Here is a 23,439-nt window from a genome sequence, read left to right as displayed (position 1 = left end):
ATCTGTTGATTTATTACTGTTATTTGTGTGATAAGTTTGTCATTTATTTCCCTGCATAGTTATTCAAACCCTAAACTGTAAGTGTATTCAGTAAATTTCAATTAATTCATTGATTAATTTTGATGTTGATCTTTTAAGTTTATATCTTTTAAAATTTCGTTACTTGGTAGATATTGTTTCTGAAATTTGTTTGTTGGTGTCTTTGTGTTTTGTTTACATTTTCCTCAAAGCTATGGGATCATTGCAATTTCTTCTTGATAACTAGCAACTCGGTTTCCAGACTTAACTTTTAAAATATTAAAATAGAGTTGATTTTGACCTACTTTGATATGGGAATTAATTTTGCTGTTGTAGCGAAAGTTACCGTCAAAATTACCAAAAAAGGCCGCATCTCAACATCCTGAAATTATTGTTATAATTTACTGGACAAAGTTTTGACTACGGAGCAGTACCACATGTCAATTAATAAATATAATTTTTTCTCCAGCGGAGTAAACCTTCACCTTGAGTGTTACTTGATTATTTTCTCAGGGAATGTATTTCACAAATATTTTCAAAATCATATCTATATTTCCCTTTAGAATTTCCTTACTAAAAAAATCACAGAAATGCATGACAGAGCTGTTATTATGCTGTGATTCAATATCAGTATTATAAACCCAGATCTGAGTTTATGTATAAATACTACAGCCATATATGTATTGTGTAAGGTTGGTGTTTCTTGGGAAGCTAAGGAACAGGCCCACCTTGCTGTTGTATTTGTGTCTTTGATCAAGACACTTTGTCCTAATTGCTCTGGATGTCATGTGACAGGCCTCCTGTATATTGTTCAATGAGGTAGTCACCAACTACTACACAGAGACCCCACCTCAAAATGATCCTGGCTGTTCATTGGGTGATAAACTTAGCAAAATATGTGATACCTAGCGTCGTGTGTTTAAAAAATTAATTGACATATAAAATCAAAATAACAGTGGTAAAATAAATCGTTGATAGGATTGGTATGATAAACTTAATATCAAGTCAAACTACGAATTTCTTTACTTTTCTTTCTGGTTTTGTGTGGGTATTGCGGAAAATTTTATATACCAGGGAGTTTTTTTTCTGTGTGATCTTACTGAAAGTGTTATTCAGCTGATTTAAACATCGACCTGGTTGTTCAAATTCATTTCGTATATTGTCAAACCAATTCATAGAAAAACAAGCCTAAGACTGTAGATAATCATTTGAAAACAAGAAAGGCTTTGTACATGTTTGGAAAATGATCGAAATGGTAGTTAATTCTTCTCGGACTTTGAACAACACCTGGCACCAGTTTTTGTATTGATTACTATGGTGACATGTATTTTTTTAGTGTGAAAGGTTTTGTGGAGTTTATTGATCTCAGAATTTGGGGACCAGGGGGAAAATGTCTTGCTGTTATTAGAATTGCTTTTCAGTAATTTGAACTTGATTAGTGTATTTGTAGTGATTAGTAACTTGCGATTAGTGCATGAATTTAAACTATTATAGATATATTGACTAACTGGATCGGTTAGTGATTGGCAGGTTTACAACTAAGTTTATCCTAATAATATGCCCATTTCTCTTTCAGCTATATTTTTTGTATGTCATTGTACTGGTAATTATTATGGCACGTCCATTTTCTCCGCAGTTTAGGGATGACATGATCTATATGAATTGTCTGTGATATTTTTCACACTTTTAGGCTATACTTATGTAAATCAGTTATGGCTTTATTCTGTGAAGTTCAAATTTTGTGTGCATGTGTATTTTTATTATCATTTTGAAGTCTTATTTTCTCATTTTTCGCAGGAAACCATTTGGGAAATTTAAGATTTATCAACATCCATCTTTTAGCTTAGGTCAATAACGTTTACTATGAATAAATTTATGTTAAGGAATATCCATGAAACTAAAGCATGGAGTTCAAGAGAAATCTCCTTAAAAATACTGAATTTTTTTTTATTAATAAGCCTTAACAAGTTACATGATTTAGAACAATACATTTCTAACTTTCTGTAAATTGTTGTGTTGTTGAAAATTCCTTTTAAAGACTTTTTACGAATCAGCAATTTTTTTTTTCATGATTTCCAAACCATATTTGTTAGTAGGTAACAGAAAGATCCATAATACTGGAACAAGAAGCGTACTGTCAAAATATTATTTACAAATAGCTGGAGTCTTAAACATTTAGCAGCACAAGGATTCTAAAAGGGATATAACTCTAAGGATTTGTACTGATTCTGACCTGTGGCCGAGTCAACATATGTTTCTCTTTTCCTGTACAGGAGAATCATGGCAGATTACAAACGCACCAAAGACCTGCAGATACAGCAACGATGTCTGTCCATCTGGCGTCAAACATTCGAGGATAGACTTGACGTCCAGAAAGCGAAGCAGTTCTGGTCCAACATTTGTGTGAGGTAACAGTTAGCTACTTCACTGGCACAGATGTTTGGCCACAAGACAAAAAATAATTCATGTAATAAAGGGGATATTTGACTTTCATGCTTCTGCCACAAAGTCGGCATTAAGTGTTAACCTTTGCCCATAAAATAGATAAAACAGGTTAAACATCATGGCTGTGCTGTCATATAGTTTTTAGGTCACCTGAGACAAAGTCTCATGTGACCTATTCTAATCCCCTTTTGTCCCGCGTCGTGCGTTGTCCGTTGTCCATCGTCTGTCGTGCGACTTCTTCTCCAAAACCCCTAAACCAAATTCAATGAAATTTGGCAGGAAGCTTCTATGGCTAAAGGTCAACCAAAATTGTGAATTATATGGTCCCCACCCCCAAGGGGCCTGAGGGGCGGGGCTAAAAAGGGTCAAATTGACTAAAACTTCAAAAATCTTCTTCTCTACTCTCAGATATAGTGGAATCAAACACTCTTCATAGATGGAAGGGTCTTAAGGTGCTTTACCAAAATTGTGAATTTCATGACCCAGGGGTCTCGGGTTTGCCCCTGGGGAGGGGGTAAACTTTACTATAGTTTATATAGGGAAATCACATTTTTGACTATAATTTGTTGGATTTCTATTGGAATTCATTCTAACTTGGTTAACATTATCAGTATGGGATAACAGATTGATGGTATGCACATGTCAGCCCTGTCTGACCCCCAGGGGCTAATGGGCGGGGCTAAAATGGGTCAAATTAACAAAAACTTCAAAAATCTTCTTCTCTACTCTCAGATATGATGGAATCAAACACTCTTCATAGATGGAAGGGTCTTAAGGTTCTTTTCCAAAATTGTGAATTTCCTGACCCTGGGGTCTCACGTTTGCCCCTGAGGAGGAGGTAAACTTTACTATAGTTTATATAGGGAAATCATATTTTTGACTATTATTTGTTGAATTTCTATTGGAATTCATTCTTATTTGGTTAACATTATCAAGCTTATGATGGCAGTTTGATGGTATACACATGTTGGCCCTGACTGACCCCAGGGGCTGATGGGCGGGGCTAAAAAGGGTCAAATTGACTAAAACTTCAAAAATCTACTTCTCTACTCTCAGACATAGTGGAATCAAACACTCTTCATAGATAGAAGGGTCTTAATGTGCTTTACCAAAATTGTGAATTTCCTGACCCTGGGGTCTCAGGCTTGCCCCTGTGGAGGGGGTAAACTTTACTATAGTTTTTATAGGGAAATCAGATTTTTGACTATTATTTGTTGGATTTCTATTGGAATTCATTATAACTTTCTTAACATTATCAGCTTGTGATGGCAGTTTGATGGTTTACACATGTTGGCCCTGACTGACCCCCAGGGACTGATGGGCGGGGCTAAAAAGGGTCAAATTGACTGAAATTTCAAAAATCTTCTTCTCTAATCTCAGATATGATGGAATCAAATACTCTTCATAGATTGAAGGGTCTTAAGGTGCTTTACCAAAATTGTGAATTTCCTGACCCTGGGGTCTCACATTTGCCCCTGTGGAGGGGGTAAAATTTACTATAGTTTATATAGGGAAATCTCATTTTTGACTATTATTTGTTTGATTTCTATTGGAATTCATTCTTATTTGGTTAACATTATCAGCTTTGGATGGCAGTTTGATGGTATGCACATGTTGGCCATGACTGACCTCCAGGGGCTGATGGGCGGTGCTAAAAAGGGTCAAATAGACTGAAATTTCAAAGATCTTCTTCTCAAGACCCAATTAAGACAGAATCAAATACTCTTCATAGGTGGAAGGGTCTTATAGTGCTTTACTAATGTAATGAAGTTCATGACCCTATCAGCATTGGATGACAGCTTAATGGTATACACCTGTTGGCCCTGACTGACCCCTAGGGGCTGATGGGTGGGTTCAAAATGGGTCAATTAAATTAACTGAAATATTCAAATCTCAGGTGACCGTTAAGGCCCATGGGCCTCTTGTTTTTTTTCTTGAAAGGTTTTTAAATGTTTTAAATATTTTCAACATCATACCAGAGTTTAATTTGAATTTACAGAACTGCATGTTTTCATCCATAGGAAAGCAATAGTTCAATGGAAGAAGCTGTGTCACAGACATATGCTCTACAACTTACTGGAAGCCACAGAGCCAGTCCGAAGTTTAGCACTTTTGAGAGGTAGGTTGGGTTTAGACCTTTGGAAAAAGTTATTGGGCTTGTTCCTTTTAGGTTCTTGGGGCTTTGGACTTTTTGAAGTCTGTAGGTGGGGCTCGGCCATTTGGGAAGTCTGTAGATGGGGCTTGGCCCATTGAGAAGTCTCTAGGAGGGGCATGGCTGTTTGGGAAATCTGGTGGTGAGGTCATTTGAAAGAGATGGATTAGACTTTGAATTTTTCAGAAATTGGTGGGGCTTGAGAGAGGTGATTTGGTTTCTTAGTTTTGAATTTTTTTATGGAGGTTTCTTATATGTACGCACGTTCTGTTGTTTGAAACCATTTGAAATATTGAGGTCACATTCCAATAAATAAGATAAGTTACATTTTCTGTGCTAAATAAAATTCAATTTTAATTCAAATGGGAATTCTTCTTTTTTTTCCTCAATAGTAATGTTCCAAAGATGGTTGGATGCCAAATCAAAGGTCAACAGTGAGAAACAGGAAGCAGACCAAATGCGTACAATTCTGGAACGTTCACAGCTGCAACGAAACTTCCAAACCTGGTGGATAGCTACCCAGCAGCGCCTCACCATTAAACCTATGTTGCTACGCCGACAGAGGGCCATGGTTACAGAGTATGTAGCACTTTTTTTCAGAGGATTTTTTAAAAGATGTGATACAGGTTTTTGCTTTTGTTTTTATTATAACAAATAGACGATGAGTCATTGAGGACCAATTGTGATGTTCAGATAAGATTGTGAATTCCCTTTTATTATGAAAATATTTAAAACAGCTTTTAACATATTTACATTATTGCAAAATGTAAATATGAAATTACAGCAAAATAAGTCACTGGGTCGGTGACAGACCCAACATTTAGAAATTGTAAATTTTTGATAAAATCGCACAAAACATAAGTATTTACGTGTCGGATCAGTATTGATCAATGAATTTTATTTACAGAGTCTTTGACAATTGGCGCTGGTTAGTGAAACACAAGGCTGCATGTAAGAGAAGTAGCGTCCTCTTCCAGACTAGCCAACTACGGGCCAAGTTCTTAATCTGGAGGTAAGATATCTCACTATTTAACACATTAGGCGGGTACTTCTGAGGAGACCAGGTAATATCTCATCATGTCACAGCACCTTATTCAAAGTAAAAGTAATGTAATTTTTTGTAGCTAAACTAGCAGCTGCAGACTCATATGTTCCTCAATTTTTAAGTAATTTTAATAAAAATGCAAGACTGAATTTTAGTGGTAATAAGTGGTAATCTTATTTTAGTGGAAATAAATGGTAATCTAAATTTTGTGGTAATAATTGGTAATCTGATTTTAGCAGAAATCTTGTTTTAGTGGTAATAAATTGTAATCTTATTTTAGTGCTAATTTTATTTTAGCAGTAATATTATTTTAGCGGTAATCTTATTTTAGTGGAAATAATTGGTAATCTTTTGGCGGTAAACTTATTGTGCTAAAAAGCATTTGACTAAATTATGATTGTATTCATTGAAGTTTTAGATAGAATTTTCTACAAGTATTGTGATTGTGGCATCATCATGCTGATCTTTCAAGATTAAGTTACTACTTAAAGAATTTGAGGACATCGAAATGAACAGTATCATCTGATCAAAATATGCTATGAATATTTTGAAGGCACCAGTATCAGATCCACCAGTTGGAGAAGGACGTACACAAGACAAACAACCTGAGTCGTCTGAGACGTTCCCTACAGGGCTGGAAGCTAATTATATCACGTAAACATACAGCTGACGATTTCAACCAGAGAGTGCTGCTGAAAAGGACCTTCCTGTACTGGCGGGAGAAAGCCCTCGGACAACTTGAGAGGCGGATGGAGGCCAACGAGATAGAGGTACAGCAAGTAGACTTGATCAGCGGAATTAAGTGCTAAAATGATTTGTGACTCATTTCACGTTTTCTATAAAATTTAATAAAGCAGTATCACCTTTTTACTGTATTTTTTTTTTTACTTTTCATTCAGGAGTATAATATGTCGATTTTGAGGTCACACTTTGACCTGTGGTTAGCCAATGTCCGCGAGAAGGTTGTGGATGAAGCAGCCATTGTAACAAGGATGGAACAGGACCGGACAGACCTCAGTCTGAGAAAATCTTTCTTGTTCTGGCGCCGACACTTCAGGGCTATCGTCATTGCAAGGTAAGTCACACATATTAGCCGATCATTACATTTCAGGGGAAACATTTCATACTTGTTGACGTTGTCTGTTAGTCTTAAAGATGTAAATGGCTGACAGCGTATGGTTTGCTTGTCACAAAAATGGCAAAAAATTTGCTCGATTTAGTCATGTGCTGGAGAGAATTGTCTTTTTGCTCGATTTAGTCCAGTGCTGGAGAGAATTGTCCTTTTGCTTGATGGTAGAGCAGCAAACTGGCAAACTGGGTTGTGTGGCAAATAGAGGCCATGCTATTATCACTCGTGATGGAGAGAATGGTCCTTTTGTTAGATTTAGTCTCGTGATGGAGGGAATTGTCCTTTTGCTCGATTTACTCTCGTGTTGGAGAGAATTGTGCTTTTGCTCGATTTACTCTAGTGCCGGAGAGAATTGTGCTTTTGCTCGATTTACTCTAGTGCCGGAGAGAATTGTGCTTTTGCTCGATTTACTCTAGTGCCGGAGAGAATTGTGCTTTTGCTCGATTTACTCTAGTGCCGGAGAGAATTGTCCTTTTGCTCGATTTAATCCCGTGCCGGAGAGAATTGTCCTTTTGCTCGATTTAATCCCGTGCCGGAGAGAATTGTCCTTTTGCTCTATGGTAGAGCAGCAAACTGGCAACCAGGGTTGTGACTGTATGACTGTTCTACACTTGTTTATATATGAACAATTTACCTCATGTTTTTGCCATTACAGAGAGAACCAGGCCCTTCTGTGTCGTAAACTTCAGCTACAGGCTATACAGGCATGGCACCATCTGACACAGACGAGACTACACGATGCTGTACACAACTTCGCTGTCAGTCTCGGTCTTGAGTCGCCCAGTGGGGATATCATGTCAATATCATCAGGTATACTTATAAATAATACAGATTTAAAATTATGTTGTAAAACATTTATATTTGTCTGGAAAAAGTAGTATGGAATGCAAATGTAAATGGCTGTAAATAATATGTGACTTTTACACTTGTCTTTGAAGCCTGATAAAGTTGTATTGGAGATTTAATATCAGGATACTCTCTTGTATTTATATGAAGTTCAATTTCAAAAGTGACTAATTTTTAAACAACTATACACTGTGGTGCGATGTCCGTCAGCCATCCTGCTATCAAGCCATCCAGCCGTCTGGTGGGTGTCAAATTTTTTATTTAAATAAATTCTTTTTGATATTCAATAGGCCCAGTGACCTAATATTGGGCCTGTAAGATGCAGGGGTGAAGGACAACCATACCATTTTCAAGGTCACATGGTTCAAATGTGCCAAAATTCTTTAAACAAAAAAATCTTATAACCAAGAGACCCAGAGACCTGATATTAGACCAGTAGTATGCTGGGCTAAAAAGTATATTTGAATGAATAACCCTAAGACTACTTTTATTCTTGAGTAAAGTATTAATATACTTAACATCCAGGTAAATTGAATATGTCAAAGATACATTTGAAGGGGATGAGCAATACATGTGTACATGCCCATTGGGCCTCTTGTAAAGACATAGTGCATGTATGCCATTGAATATTAAAATGCTGTGTGTACTAATTAATAAGAAATTCTGTCACTGTACAGGTGTGTTTGAGTACAGACTCTCCCCCCAGAGTGACACGTGTCTGTCACCAAGGACAGAATTTAGTGAAAGGGTGGATCCCTACCTGTCACCCGGGCCAGGTACACCGAGGAGGATAGAAGCCTTCTACTCCTCAGGAGGGCCAGGAACACCAACTAGAAGGTAGGGGATTAGGGTAATAGGTTTGTGTGTCACTTAACTTCAAAATAGTTATAGGGGATCAGTTACAGAGGCAGATCATTGCAATGGATAGTTTATTTTGTATACAAAAGATGGTCGCCCTCGTAATAAAATGTAGAAAAAAAATTCACACACAAATACTTCCTGCCTCCAGATGTCAATTCCTTCTATCATTAAGTTTATTTGAAAGTATAGTGTTTAGCTTGACCAGGAAAATACTATAAATAGCCCTGTCTAAAGACTATTTGGTCGAGTGATGGGATAAAATCGACAGCAAGGCTGATAATTGTAACATTGGTTTGGCCTCAGGCAATATTCTAGTATCCAGACTGTGAGCTTTATATTCATTTTAACAACAACTTTATCAAAAATTGAATATTAAATCAGTTTTCATGGAAAGTTTTACTTTCATTCATTAAGCCCATAATGGATTTTTTATCTCAAAAAGTTCATAGTGTAAGTATAAGAAAGTATACAGGACAGAGCATAGTGTACGAAAAAGTAGACTTTCATCAAAGTATGTACAGTATGAAGTAGGATGCAGGCTTCCCCATTTATTCTTTGATGATGTTCCCACAATCTCTCTTTTGTCCTAAAGATACTGTAACTTGTGATACTGTCTGTCTATTTGTTTTTCATTTTGTGGTGGATTGTGTTACTGTTTTCTTCAGGCATGATTTTGTTTGCCCATTTTTGTTTACACTTGCATCAACTTTTACACTGCATTATGGGATAAGGTAGTCTGATCTGGGAGCCTCATTTGCATGTTATCTCGTCCTCTCGACAGTTGAAATCAGTCAGGGATTTTCATCGAAATTTATGTAATTACATATTATTTAAATAGCGATGTTGATCCAAAATCTTAGATTTGCACTTTAATCCATTTAATCAGAAAATTGTTATTAATTTCGATGGTGACTACCTTTAATGTGAATATTGTTTTTCTTACCAAAATCTAGATGGAAAGAAACTCCATGTAATCTGTAATGTCTACTGTACACTCTGCCCCCTTGTATGGCCTTTGTAAACTTGATTGTCTGTATCATTCATTATCTACTTTTCCCTTCACAGAATGTTCTCTCCTTCCCTCAGTCTGTGGAATCTGGATCAGGACAGTACAGACGTGAGCCATCGACCAACCCTGGCAGACAAGTCTTTCCTTGACACTCGGTTCGCTATGGAACAAGCTGTGAAAACGGAGAAACTCAGGGTAGATTAATCTATATAACAGTTACTATTAATTAAGTTTTTTTGCTGTGCTGAAAAGAAAAAGCCACAGTTGCCTTTGACATATTTTGAACATGGAATTGTCTATACATCTATCCCATCATTGGTTTTGTAAAGGAAGGTGGGGAACATCATAGACTTAACTTCGCTGGTAAAAATTAGCATTGTATTTTTGGGCTGATGAGCTTATGGCATGGTGCAGAGTCCATTGTCCGTCTGCCCATTGTTTGTCTGTCCATTGTTTGTCTGTCCATCGTCTGTCTGTCCATTGTCTGTCTGTCCATTGTCCATCTGTCCATTGTTCGTCTGTCCATTTTCTGTTTGTCCATTCATTGTCCGTCTGTCCATCTGTCCATCTGTCATCAATCAACATTCCCTTTAAATCACTGCTAAATCCTGAATGCCTTGGTCAAAGAAGATTCTATGTTGTATAAAAAGAGGGTGTGGCTCTCTTGGAGCTGGAGGGATGAGGCAAAATATTGGAGATATAGCAAAAAATGTTTAAGCTTTTCTTCTGAATTCTTCATTTGGTCCACATTTGGATTGAACCATTGTTGAGAAATGCAGTTCAAAAAGTTGGAAAATATTTGTAATATAACCTAAATCAGAGTGTTTTGCCATGATTACTGGAATACCCAGGTCAGCAATGCAGGCCCTCTGGCCTTTTGTCTGTATCTTGCCTTATAAATAGTAATAAGATTACAATGTAATTATTTGTCTCTGTATGAATAACACTTGTTTTTGTAGACACTTGTGTTCCATGCCGTGAAGCGACTCAGATTTTGGCCTATAAGCATTGCCTTTGATCAGTGGAAGGAATTCACCAATCGTCAGCGAGAACTCAAAGTGTTGTCCAATCAGCTGCAGGCTTACATAAAGGAAGCGAAGATGAGGCATGTGTTTAGGATATGGAGGACAGCTCAAACCAATAACCACAAAGCCAAACATTTTATGGTAGGCATACTGGTTTTTTTTACCATTAGTTTACAGTAGGCACACTTACAGTAGATCTATGTGTAACCCTCGACTAACCGTGAACTGATGGATCGCGTGATCGCTAAATTTAACCAAATCTCATAAAATCTCGTGGAAAATTCTACCAAATTGTAAACAAAAATGGTGTCGGCCAAAATACTGGAGGAAATTACAAAATACGGGAATTTGGGCTCTCCTCCCGGGAGGAAATAAATGACTTGAAATTAAGGGAGATTTTGTCTCACGCTGGGAGGTATGGCATGTATGCTAACGTAACAAATAAGTGAAAATTTCAGCTGTTTGTGTTACTCCGGCATGGTTTCTTTCTGTTTTGAAATATTATCATTGATTCCACATGTTTATAATTTCAAGGCTGAAGTTCATAGAAACATTTTGTTTGCCGTCAATCTGAGTGCAGAAAGATTTTGTAAAATGAGACTTATACTAAAAGCTATGGTCACATAAGAGGAAATTTGTATGCCCCCGCTATAAAATGGGGGGCATATAGTGTTACCCATGTCTGTCCCGTCCTGTCCCGTTTTATCCCGTCCTGTTCCAATGCAATGTAACTTCAGCTAATCTCAGGAACTGTTTAGGTTTCGGGCTGTCAAGTGGCAGCAGGGGCATTCATGTCTTACAGATGTTTTCTAGTTTGTTTTTATTTTGATGAAAAATGATGAAAAATTCATAACAAAGTCAAACAAATTGAGAAACTTACAGCGTAGATAGGTAATTTAGATAATTTAGTAGTTTGCTACAGGGATCGGTGAATATATCCTATTACCTAAAGATATTGGCAAATTGATACATCATACAACTTATCTCAATATACAGCCAAGTTTTAATTTTTTTACAGGAATCAACTCTGAAGACCTGGGTGTTCACAACTTTGTACCAACACAAATGTAAATGCAAGCAGAAGAAAGAGTTATCTGCCCTTGCCCATCGTCATGTGTCACTGAAAGTGTTCCGAAAGATGTTCCCGGTTTGGTATGAGAAGGTGAGTAATAATTTCACCATTTGTATAGGCAGCATAAAGTGGTTTCAAATAATATATTGAGGAATTTGTTGTATAAGAGATATAATTAGACTAGGGGCATGGATACAATGTTTATTGTAGTTTTGCATATTCTTTTTTTTATAAGATTTGTTTTGTGTAGGAAAATTCTAGCATAAAATTACATGTTGTATTCATTTTTGGTTGTCAAAACAATATATACATATTAGAAAGTGCAAGTAACATGTCACCTAGCCTCTTTTAACTGTTGAGATCTCATTTTGCCTCTTTTAAATGTGGAGATCTATTTACAGTTCAGAAACTGATTTTTCTTTACATATGGAATTAAATCGTAAGGAAAGACAAGTGTATCATTTAAAAATCCAGCTAATTTAAGCTGAAAATAATCAAAATAAAATTCATGTACATTTATGATAAGTAATCTCCCTTTACTAGGCAAAGGAAAAACGCAACCAGGAACGTGTGTGTCATTTGTGGAGTAACTTGACTCCTGAAGAACAAACCCTGTTGCCACTGGAGACGGAGGTCAAGGGTCGTATTGAGAAAAAGACTCTGCAGAAGTGTTTTGCTGTGTGGAATCTCAAGTTTCAGCAGATTTATAGATTGAAGAAGGCCTTCAATAAAGTCTTACTTCACAGGTAGAGCTTTATACGCCCATTTTGACAGGTTGTGACATATTCCTGGATTTCATAGCTTGAATGAAATCTAAACCACATTGTTATAAAACTTTTCATAGGAAAAAAAGAAATTCAGTGTTATGTCTTTAATAAGAATAAGGCCAAATATATTTTGTACTACAGTATGATGGAAGTTCAGAATACTAGTCAAACAAAAATTCATGTTACCACAAAAGTCGAAGTTATGAGGTTAAAGTCCAAATTCAGAAAGATCAAAATTTGTATTTATTTACAATGTGAAGAAAACATTAATTTATAATCATGTGACCAATTGTCAAGTTCATTGGGTTTAAATTCTGTTTGTTTCAGGCCTATGTTTTATGGCCTATAGCTATAGGCTGATGTATTATGGCCTATGGGTCGATGTATTATGGCCTATGGGTCGATGTATTATGGCCTATGGGTCGATGTATTATGGCCTATGGGTCGATGTATTATGGCCTATGGGCTGATGTATTATGGCCTATGGGTCGATGTATTATGGCCTATGGGCTGATGTTTTATGATCTATGGGCCAATGTATTAGGCCTATGGGCTGATGTATTATGTTTATGGCCTATGGGTCGATGTATTATGGCCTATGGGCTGATGTTTTATGATCTATGGGCTGATGTATTATGGCCTATGGGCTGATGTATTATGTTTATGGCCTATGGGTCGATGTATTATGGCCTATGGGCTGATGTATTATGTTTATGGCCTATGGGTCGATGTATTATGGCCTATGGGCTGATGTATTATGTTTATGGCCTATGGGCTGATGTAGTATGGCTTATGGACCAGATTGCCAATAAATTCAAAGGTTAGAGAAAAAATTTCATCAAAACCTTATCAAATATGATTGGCTGTTTGTCTCTAGGTATATAGGAGAATGGAAGGTTTGGTCATGTCTGAGACGAGAGAGGAGGGAACAATCGGCCACATTTTGTGCTCACAGACTCCAAAAACAGGTACGTACACACAAACACATTCAGCCAAAGGTCTGGCAGTCATGCTTTCAACCCAGTCTACTGTAGACATCATGTAAATTCTCATTGGCTCTGCCATATTATACAATAATATTTCAATATACCATACATGGCTTCCCTTATCTTATTTTGCTACATTTGCCTAAACAGCATGAATTTATATTTCTATTAAAATAGAACTTCTGTTTCAAACAGTTATGGTTTTATTGATATGAAGACAATAGCATTTCTGGTCTCATTACAAAGTTGTTGAAGGCATAATTAAAATGTTGCCTTTCATCTTTCTGTAGCTGTGAAAAAAATTTCTTTTACAAATTAACTCCATTTCTGGTAATGTGAGCTGACTGGCATGCATACCTGTATCTAACATACATTCTCTATTCTTTTCCTATAAGGAACTTCCACATCAAGAAGTTGATAAAGTTGTGGTTTTAAAATCATACCAATGATTTACAGTAATTTAGTTTATACGATTGTAGGTCTTCAAGGAAGATATTTTTATCTTTACAGGTATTTTATTTGTGGCGGTTGCGGTATCAACAGCAGTCACAGGTGGAACAACGACACAAGAACGTTTGGCAGAGTCACCTAGTCAGAGTTGTCGGAGAATGGCACAGGTGGACTGTAGGTAAGATGTGAAACATCTTTACGTCAGATTTAATTCTCAGCTGATCTGCCATAGCCACAGATATAAACTTCTTGGTGAAGACTTCAAAGTGTTTTAATGTTGCCATGTAGCACTGTAGTTTTCATCCTGAATGTTAAAAGTAATTAACATATGCAGTTCCGGTGACACAATTTATGAATGTACATTATACATGTGGTCATTAAAAAATGATCGGTGAGGCACCATCTCCTGCCGGCAGTGACAGACGATTAAAGTGTACCCTGAACGAAAAACGATAATGAAATATGTTATTATTTGTAACCACTAAAGAAGAATGTCGCACACCGCATCAAAATCGGTTGGCCGAGTGCCGAGATATCGCACATCGAAGTACGTGATTTGCACCTGTCCGTCGACTGCTAATCAGCGTATCGGTCAGTCACGCTGATTTGGAACTCTTCAGTCTATGACGTCACAGGTTGAACAGAGTGACTGGTATGGTGGCCAGTAGCATAGAGGACAGTGTGAACAGTAGCAGCACAAACATGTCTGAATACGATCTGGACATGAGATTTGAGGTTGTTGAATTTGGCGAATATTGCCGACAAGAAGTCGGAATCCAACAATATAAGTTTGAGTTTAAAAAAAAATAAAAAAAAAATAGTGAAATTGACTCTGAAAATGACCGCTTGGTTAACACAGACTGGTGTGATAATCGGTCAATCACCAATAAATGTATATTAGTTAAGTGTTTACCATTTCTTACTCATTACTAAAGAAAGGAACACAGCATCAACATTTTTAAATAAAATAATGTGCCATTTTATTCGCAAATTAATATTCAAATAAACATACCAACAATACAACAGTTCTGGATACTGTGGTTTGTGAGAAAAGACGAACACACGTACAGTAAATTCATGCGTTATATTTTATACAGACCCGCTTCTAGTCATGAAGGACACTTAATTTAGAAAGTAATATATTATAATCATCATGATCTACAATAGACTAAATCTGTCTCCCGTATGAATACCAGTGTTGAAGTCTACAACAAACTTCTACATATACAGATTTTATCCCATATTTTACATGACATGGTCTCAGGGATTAAAAACGATTAAATGCTTGAGAAAGATATTATTTATATACGATCGTTGTCAGTGAAATTATATAAAAGTGATTCGCAACAATTATAATATAATTGATACTTTCGATTTTCTGTACAGGTATAAAGCATAATTAGGTACTTATTAAAACCATCATTTTAACTCCGTTTTTTTTATGATAAAAAACATACAGTTTACATTATTGTATTTAATCGTGACTAATCATAATCAATACTGATTTTCGTGTATGTTTTTTTTTCAAATTTTATGTATTTTTGCTATTATTTTTTTAATTGTGTCATTATTATGAAGTGATCGAGATCCTTGTGGTTTTGCTTTCAATTCGTGTCGCAAGTCATATCTTCACTTAAAATGGGGCTTTTAAAAGATGTATAAACATGTTCGGAGAATTACGAATTCTCAACATTGAATGGGTTAGTATACCGCTAAACAATTACCAGGTGTGAAATTACGGTCCTCATGCTGTTGGAAATTTACTCTATGAATCTTGTCTGGGAGTAACTGATCGCGGACAATTACCCAAAAATCACAAATAACGGTATCATTGCTGTTTTGGCTAATAAACAATTAAAAATGATTAGCATTTATTTCACATCTTGTTTGAATTGCATTTTAAACTTGTATTACTAGAAGTATTATAACCGAAATCAATATTGGTACATGTATTTGTATGTAACAAACCGGTCATGCCCTCATAATAAAGGCTATATGATGTAAGTCGTTATAAACGGCCCGTTATTCAAATGTCATACATGTTACAACGACCCGTTAAAATAAAATAAAAATCTAAATATACATGTTATATACGACCTGTTATAATAGAAAATAAATAAGATGATACACGTTGTATTTTGCCCGTTATAATAGAAAATTAGTAAGATGTTACATGTTGTATATGGCTCGTTATGGGAGAAAATTAGTGAGATGCTACATGTTATATATGGCCCGTTTAAAAAGAAAATTATATGTCCCTGGTTTCGGTAGCACTTGTAATTAACTAATTCACAAATATAACTCGGAGAGTTTATTCAGCACTTTCATTTTTGTTGTCTTATTCGCATTAATTACAGGCACGTGTTCACGTTTGTTTCTATATATTTCCTATATGGCCGCTCCGATCATGTTCAACCTGTGATGTCACAGGTCAGAGGTCACCAAAACGAGGTATTCGGCTTTGGGCTTCAGGTGTGTTTTCGAGAATAATCGCAATTACTCGGTAATGGGTCGGCCGATTTTGATGCGGTTTTCTGCATTCTTATTTATTAATCAATACCAATAACATTTAAATATAATTTTTCGTTCAGGGTACACTTTAAGTCTGAACAATTGCGATTTCTATCCCCTAGTTCCAGACACATTTATTTTAAGGGGTTGTGATAGCTCTGTCAGAGCATCACCAGCCTACGTAACCCGAGGCCTACGTAACCTGAGATGTCACATGTAGAACAAAGATGAGCTGTTTGACACTCCCTACTCATAGCAGGTTGTGTTTCTTGGGAAGTTAAGACACGGACTGGTCTCTGTACTATCGTAGTTATGTCCTTGATACACTTTACCCAAATTGCCCTTGATGGCATGCGACAGACCTCCTGTAAGCTGTTGAGTTAGGTAGCCACCAGCTACCACAAGGAGACCTTGCTTCAAAATGACCCTGGCATTTCTCGAGGCAGTTAACCAAACAAACAAACATTGAAAATTTGTAATATTCCATTTTTTTCTTGTAGCTGCAAAGCAGCACCGCAATATCTCAAAATTGGTTGAGAAGAAACAGCAGCTCCACCTGGTGGTGAACACATTCATGAAGTGGAGACTAGAAACAAGGAAGCAGCAACAGATCACAGTTTGGTACCAGACACGATTGACTCTCAAGTAAGTCTAATGTAACAATGTCCGTGGATCTAGCTCTCAAGTAAGTCTAATGTAACACTGTATCTGGATCTAACTCTCAAGTAAGTCTAATGTAACAATGTCTGTGGATCTAACTCTCAAGTAAGTCTAATGTAACAATGTCTGGATCTAACTCTCAAGTAAGTCTAATGTAACAATGTCTGTGGATCTAACTCTCAAGTAAGTCTAATGTAACAATGTCTCTGGATCTAACTCTCAAGTAAGTCTAACGTAACAATGTCTGGATCTAACTCTCAAGTAAGTCTAATGTAACAGTGTCTGTGGATCTAACTCTCAAGTAAGTCTAATGTAACAATGTCTGTGGATCTAACTCTCAAGTAAGTCTAATATAACACTGTATCTGGATCTAACTCTCAAGTAAGTCTAACGTAACAATGTCTGGATCTAACTCTCAAGTAAGTCTAATATAACACTGTATCTGGATCTAACTCTCAAGTAAGTCTAACGTAACAATGTCTGGATCTAACTCTCAAGTAAGTCTAATATAACACTGTATCTGGATCTAACTCTCAAGTAAGTCTAATGTAACAATGTCTGTTGATCTAACTCTCAAGTAAGTCTAATATAACACTGTATCTGGATCTAACTCTCAAGTAAGTCTAATGTAACATTGTCTGTGGATCTAACTCTCAAGTAAGTCTAATGTAACAATGTCTGGATCTAACTCTCAAGTAAGTCTAATGTAACATTGTCTGTGGATCTAACTCTCAAGTAAGTCTAATGTAACAATGTCTGTGGATCTAACTCTCAAGTAAGTCTAATGTAACAATGTCTGGATCTAACTCTCAAGTAAGTCTAATGTAACACTGTATCTGGATCTAACTCTCAAGTAAGTCTAATGTAACACTGTATCTGGATCTAACTCTCAAGTAAGTCTAACGTAACAATGTCTGTGGATCTAACTCTCAAGTAAGTCTAATATAACACTGTCTGTGGATCTAACTCTCAAGTAAGTCTAATGTAACAATGTCTCTGGATCTAGTACCATTTTTATGATACATCTTCATGAGGAATGTCTATATCTGTCTATATAACCAATACCCAATACAGTAAAAGTGGTAACACAGTGCTATTTCATTGTCTCCACAACCTATTTCATTGTCTCCGCAACCTATTTCATTGTCTCCGCAACCTATTTCATTGTCTCCGCAACCTATTTCATTGTCTCCGCAACCTATTTCATTGTCTCCGCAACCTATTTCATTGTCTTCGCAACCTATTTCATTGTCTCCGCAACTTCCACTCAGCATTGATGTGTTGACTGTTAAAGTTCACAATGATAAATATTTTCATTGATGATGATAAGACTTATATTTACCTCCATTACTAAGTTTTGTGAGAACTATTGTAATTTTAATGCTATACACTGTACTGTTTGTTTCAACGTATGGACATCATTTTCTGTTTCACAGACTGAAATAAAATTACATTGATTAGTAAATTCAAAAGTCAGAAAAATGGATTTGGATATTTAATATTGGATATACTTTGTATAGGAAACACACTAATTTTCATAAAGTTGATTCAAACTTTAATACCAAGGGACCTCCTTAATGCCTGTTTTACAAATATTTTCTAGGTTGCCTTGAACGCTGTTATAAATGTATAAATGTAATAAGTGTATTTGTTTGTATACAGGGTTCTCTACAGTTGGCACCAAGTGACTCTACAACAGAAAACCAGGAAACGCCAGATCTTGGAATTCCGTGTCAGGAGCTACACCAAACTGGTATGTCACCGTTACAGCTGTGAATTCACACAAGCTAATCAGTGGTGTGATATTTGCTGAGAAAATATTTCTTTTGTCTGTAAACTAAACACTGGTCAGAGGTATTGTTTTAAGAAAAAAAGATAATAAGGAGATGAGTAGAAGAAAAACACTTTGTTTTACTCAGTTGTAAAGTTTTCATTTTGGTATAAATTATTTCTGACTAAAAGTGTGAACTTTGTTCAACAGCCACAGTGTGGTTAGAGGTCTTCCTATGCACCGACATAATTTTTTCAAAGAGTGTAAAATTGTTCAAATTAAAAAATTCCACAAAAAATTTATCTTGGGCATTTACTGTTGAAACACAATTTAACATTTGAAGCAAAAGTTTTGGAACATATTAATTATAAAGAAAATATTCAAGGTAATTTTTCACTTGATCAGGCTTAAAGTCCTCCTGGTTAATGTGTTACAAACTTATATAACTGGAAAGTGTTAATTTGGCGGAGACAATTTCTTGTTATAGTTTTCTGAGAAACAATGCTGTCTGTCTGTGTAGGTGAGGAAGCTGTTCCGTACCTGGCACAACTTCTATATCAGTCGCCTACAGCAACACCAAGACCACGAGAAAGTTGTCCGCATGCGAGCGCTACAGATTGGCAGGAAGTGGCATCGAAAGGCACAAGCAACCAGGGGGCGTCATCTACAGCAACACTTCAAATATCGACAGGTAGGGTGATGTTCCTCGATCAGGATAAAAAATAAAAACTTCAGATGTGACATTGACAACACAGCTTTGTTTTTGGCCAATCTCAATTTTAAAAAACCTTGGGTAAAAAAAAATCTTTTTCAAAAGACCAAGATTTTGAGTACAGGTTGGATTACTGGCCAATAAACATTTCACAGTTATGATCACAAGAGAAATGTATATTGAATATTTAGTAGTGTTTTCATGTCTATCCAATGTACATGTATATTTGTGTATGTTATTAATCTTCATCAAAATTCACCCAATCTTAAATTTAAACTGGGCAATTAATGTGTCGAGGACATGAAATCCATCCATCATTTTTCCTCTTAACATTTTGTTGCATAATTTTCACCAAATACCAATTCCCAAAATGACCAGAAAAAAAGTAACACTGTTTCGATAACTTGAGTTGAGACTGTTGATCCTTTACAGTTGCGGTCATGTTTCCGTCGCTGGAAATCGTGTCACGATCGTCAACTGGAGCGCGAGGACATGCTTGCCGACCACATTGCTCGAAAAGATCAAGAACTTGTCAGTTGTTACCTATCAAACTGGAGGACCTCAGTGATGTGCTGCCAGGCTGGCCGCATGTTCAACACCAAACTCATCAGTACTGTGTTTGTAGAGTGGCACATCTTTACAGCAGGTAAGCAATATAATTTTCAAAAAGAGTCACTTTAGATTTTTGTGAGCTCTCTCATAAGAAACTGGTATTTTTATTTGTCAATTGAATAGCTTAATTTTTTGTGGTAAATGTAAATTTTGCTGTTTTCAGAGGCTAAGAGTAGACAAGCGAAATGTGCAGCATTCCAGCAAGCCCACCAACAGCGTAGTGTAGCAATACAGTTTCTGTATTGGGTCCATGTTACACGCGTACGCCGGTCCATCCATCACCACTTTAACCTCAAGCTTCAAATACGGTAAATATTTAAAGGAAATGGACGGGATTTGTTTTTAATGCCTTTTTTTAATTGTCATATTATAAGAATTTAGACCAAAATTCAAGATATATTGCTATAAAGGGAAAAAGTTGGCAGTTTTTAAATTGAGTTCCTTATTCTGTTTACAGTTAATCAAGTAATATTAATTGGAAAAAATTATCATTATATGGTGGTTTTTACATATACATGGGATGATATTGATAAATTGTAAAGGTACCTTTTCATGTATTTTAACACTTTTCATGCATATGAAGGTTTTGTATTTAACTATAATTTTGTAAACTGTGTAATCATCTGTATATTTTCTCTTTTACACTAGTTTACATATATTGTATGTCAAATTACACATTTATCTGTAAAAACACTTAATTTGCTGCAATTTGAGTTAAATTAAAATCATAAACTTTTTCAGTATTTGAATCCAAGCAAGATCTTCCTTGTTATATTTTTAGGGTGCTGAGAGGCTGGGCAGTGGTAGCAAGGCGACGCCGTAAATTAAAAAGTCTACATGAACTGATGTCTGCCCGTGTCAATCGCAGGCTACTTATCTCATCCTGGTATACAATGAGAGAACACTTTGACTACTACCAGTCCCTAACAGACATGTGTAACAAGGTCAGTTCAAATACAATGTCCATGTATTGAAGATTGAGACACTTTCTTTGAAGTGCCTGAACAGTCTAAAAGAACATTTGAATGTTGATATGTAAATGTGGCATTACAGTTTTATATGATTGAGTCACAAGGAGACTGCCATTTATGATTTCTCCACTTCTTGGAAATATTAAATCAAATTTAGTTCATTCTATTTCAGGTCAGAACTTTTTCAAATAGTTTATTTGTGCACATTCTGCTTGTGTAAAATTTTTCAAATTCCATTGCAATCACAGATTTTCTGATTTTTTTTACACTGAAGAGGTTCTCTTGTTGTACAGGTCGTGAAGGACAAGGACCAAGCCTGTGTGCATCATGCCCTGGTAAAGTGGAGAGAACGACTCAATAGGGTCATTGCCGCCCATTGCTACCACCATATGCTGGCTCGCCGAGGCGTTCGTGTGTGGTGCCGTTTTGTTTTCCGACGCAAACAGGAGCGACAGCACCAACTAGACCAGGAGGCGAAGGCAGTGAGACATCATAACAGGCACCTCAGGTATTTATTGTTGTCATTCTATCCTGATAGAAGGATATCAGTATGTTTGTCGTAAGTTCAAAATGTATACTGATGGCCATAGCGATAGTGAAGAGGTTTGTGAGATACTTATGTGACAGACACTGTTGGCATGATCAATAACATCTGAAAATAAATTGGCTGACCTGTCTGGGCAGAATTTTATGGAACATAATTACTGCTGTGAAGAAGCTATCAATATAGAAGATGAAATCCGAGATCATAGGCAGTTTATGAGTCAGGTTTCCTGTGTGGCCTGGAAAGACACAATATTTGTCAAACTTCCTGCTCAATTTGTCATCAATCACATGGACGTAATGATGATCACAGATATGTCCCCTTGGTACTCCCAATGTTATCCTTTAATTGATACTCACATGGAGTAATCAGGATCTTGAGGACCAAGTTGGCCTTACACATACAAAAGCTCCTTCACACTTACGGCAGATGATATAGGATAATTTTTTTCAAACCCTGAACAGAAACATCTACAATCTGACCAGTGTGAAATTTTCTTTTCTCTTACCCTGGACAGGGATATCCGTAGTTTTACCGCGGTGAGATTTTCTTATCTCACCCTAGGGAAAAGACAAGCTACACATGCTCTTTTCATGTTCTCAACAATTGTATTTCGTCATGTCAACAATACCATGATGTCACATCAGCAGTACAATGACGTCATGTTGACAATTCAATCACGTCACATCAACATTTCTTTGCAATATTCGATATATAAGAGGGTAAACAGGGTCAGAAAAAAATAATCATTGGTGATGTATCTTTTTAAAATTTACTGCATTAAATCTAGCTTCCTTGACTGAAATGTCATTTAATTAAAGTTTTCAATGTACCTGTATGACTTATGTTCAAATAGATGTATGCAGGTACACCAATCCATACGCCAATGACATAAATGTACACACAAAAAAAAAACCAACCAAACAATATTATATAGAACATCAACATGTATGCGTATTTATTGAGAGGTCTTGTGGTAATAGGCTGATGATGAAAAGATTGCTAGTTATGTTACTCTGTTGTATTTTAGTCAGCTCAGCTGTAAATAAGCATGGAAATAGGGATGTACTGAAGATGTTCACAAGCTGTTAGCGCTAAATGGCAGTTCTTGTTGTACGCTTCCAAGGGAGATGAGAAAAATATTGACTGATAGCTGATATTTTGTGAACTGTTTTGATATATATATCAGAACTTCAAATTATTACTATTATAGAATGAGTAACATTGTAGAATCTGAGGTTTTGAAGGTTTGTGTTTATCATTTTGTTACAGTCGGATGGTCCTGTATGCGTGGCACAGTGAGATCTTGGTTGTACATCAGGTACAGCGCCATAACAACCTGCTGTCACAGAAATATGGGCGGCTTTGGAAACTGAGAGTGGACATGATGTATACTGCCAAGATTCTGGTATGTACATGGTGTATCCCACTTATCAATAGATGTCAAGATTGTAGGATATAATGAATTGTTTATGTTTACATTGATTACATTCAAACCTGTTGTATGATGATGATGATGATGATGACAATGACCATGACGATGACGATGATGATGATGAATTAGAAGAAGCATGTCCTTTAGATTTAATGATGTATGGAGATGAGACTAATGATTTTGGTGGTGATCTTTTCTGAATGAACATTTCATAAGTGATATCTTGTTTGTGTCTGAATATATTTCGAAAGAAAATTTTGATGTTACATTGCAAGAATGCATATTTAAGCAAACTTAGCATTCTACAAATACAAGTGGACAGCTTTTTGTTTTTGTAATGTTTGAATTTGGCTTTTTTCAGTCTCTGTATTTTATAAGAGACAGAATATCATAGCCTTGAAATGTGGTAATGTTATAT

General features: G+C 36.2%; 1 protein-coding gene across 3 annotated transcripts in view; it reads left to right on the top strand.

The window, feature by feature from the left end:
* LOC117344856 overlaps positions 1-23,439 on the top strand; it is a 55,776-nt gene that overhangs the window by 28,357 nt on the left and 3,980 nt on the right. For all 3 annotated transcript variants that reach the window (XM_033907703.1, XM_033907705.1, XM_033907704.1), the window contains 22 exons: positions 2,292-2,426; positions 4,485-4,582; positions 5,008-5,194; positions 5,523-5,627; positions 6,214-6,430; positions 6,560-6,735; positions 7,445-7,599; positions 8,313-8,472; positions 9,562-9,700; positions 10,465-10,671; positions 11,549-11,692; positions 12,146-12,348; positions 13,247-13,337; positions 13,866-13,983; positions 16,817-16,961; positions 18,639-18,729; positions 19,268-19,438; positions 19,892-20,105; positions 20,235-20,379; positions 20,853-21,015; positions 21,336-21,550; positions 22,859-22,994. In XM_033907703.1, coding sequence (XP_033763594.1) covers positions 2,292-2,426; positions 4,485-4,582; positions 5,008-5,194; positions 5,523-5,627; positions 6,214-6,430; positions 6,560-6,735; positions 7,445-7,599; positions 8,313-8,472; positions 9,562-9,700; positions 10,465-10,671; positions 11,549-11,692; positions 12,146-12,348; positions 13,247-13,337; positions 13,866-13,983; positions 16,817-16,961; positions 18,639-18,729; positions 19,268-19,438; positions 19,892-20,105; positions 20,235-20,379; positions 20,853-21,015; positions 21,336-21,550; positions 22,859-22,994 — 3,415 coding nt within the window. The remainder of the gene's footprint in view (positions 1-2,291; positions 2,427-4,484; positions 4,583-5,007; positions 5,195-5,522; positions 5,628-6,213; positions 6,431-6,559; positions 6,736-7,444; positions 7,600-8,312; positions 8,473-9,561; positions 9,701-10,464; positions 10,672-11,548; positions 11,693-12,145; positions 12,349-13,246; positions 13,338-13,865; positions 13,984-16,816; positions 16,962-18,638; positions 18,730-19,267; positions 19,439-19,891; positions 20,106-20,234; positions 20,380-20,852; positions 21,016-21,335; positions 21,551-22,858; positions 22,995-23,439) is intronic.

Source organism: Pecten maximus, chromosome 16 (genome assembly GCF_902652985.1).
Source record: "Pecten maximus chromosome 16, xPecMax1.1, whole genome shotgun sequence".
NCBI classification, from domain to species: domain Eukaryota; kingdom Metazoa; phylum Mollusca; class Bivalvia; order Pectinida; family Pectinidae; genus Pecten; species Pecten maximus.
This window is presented reverse-complemented; position numbering and strand designations above follow the sequence as displayed.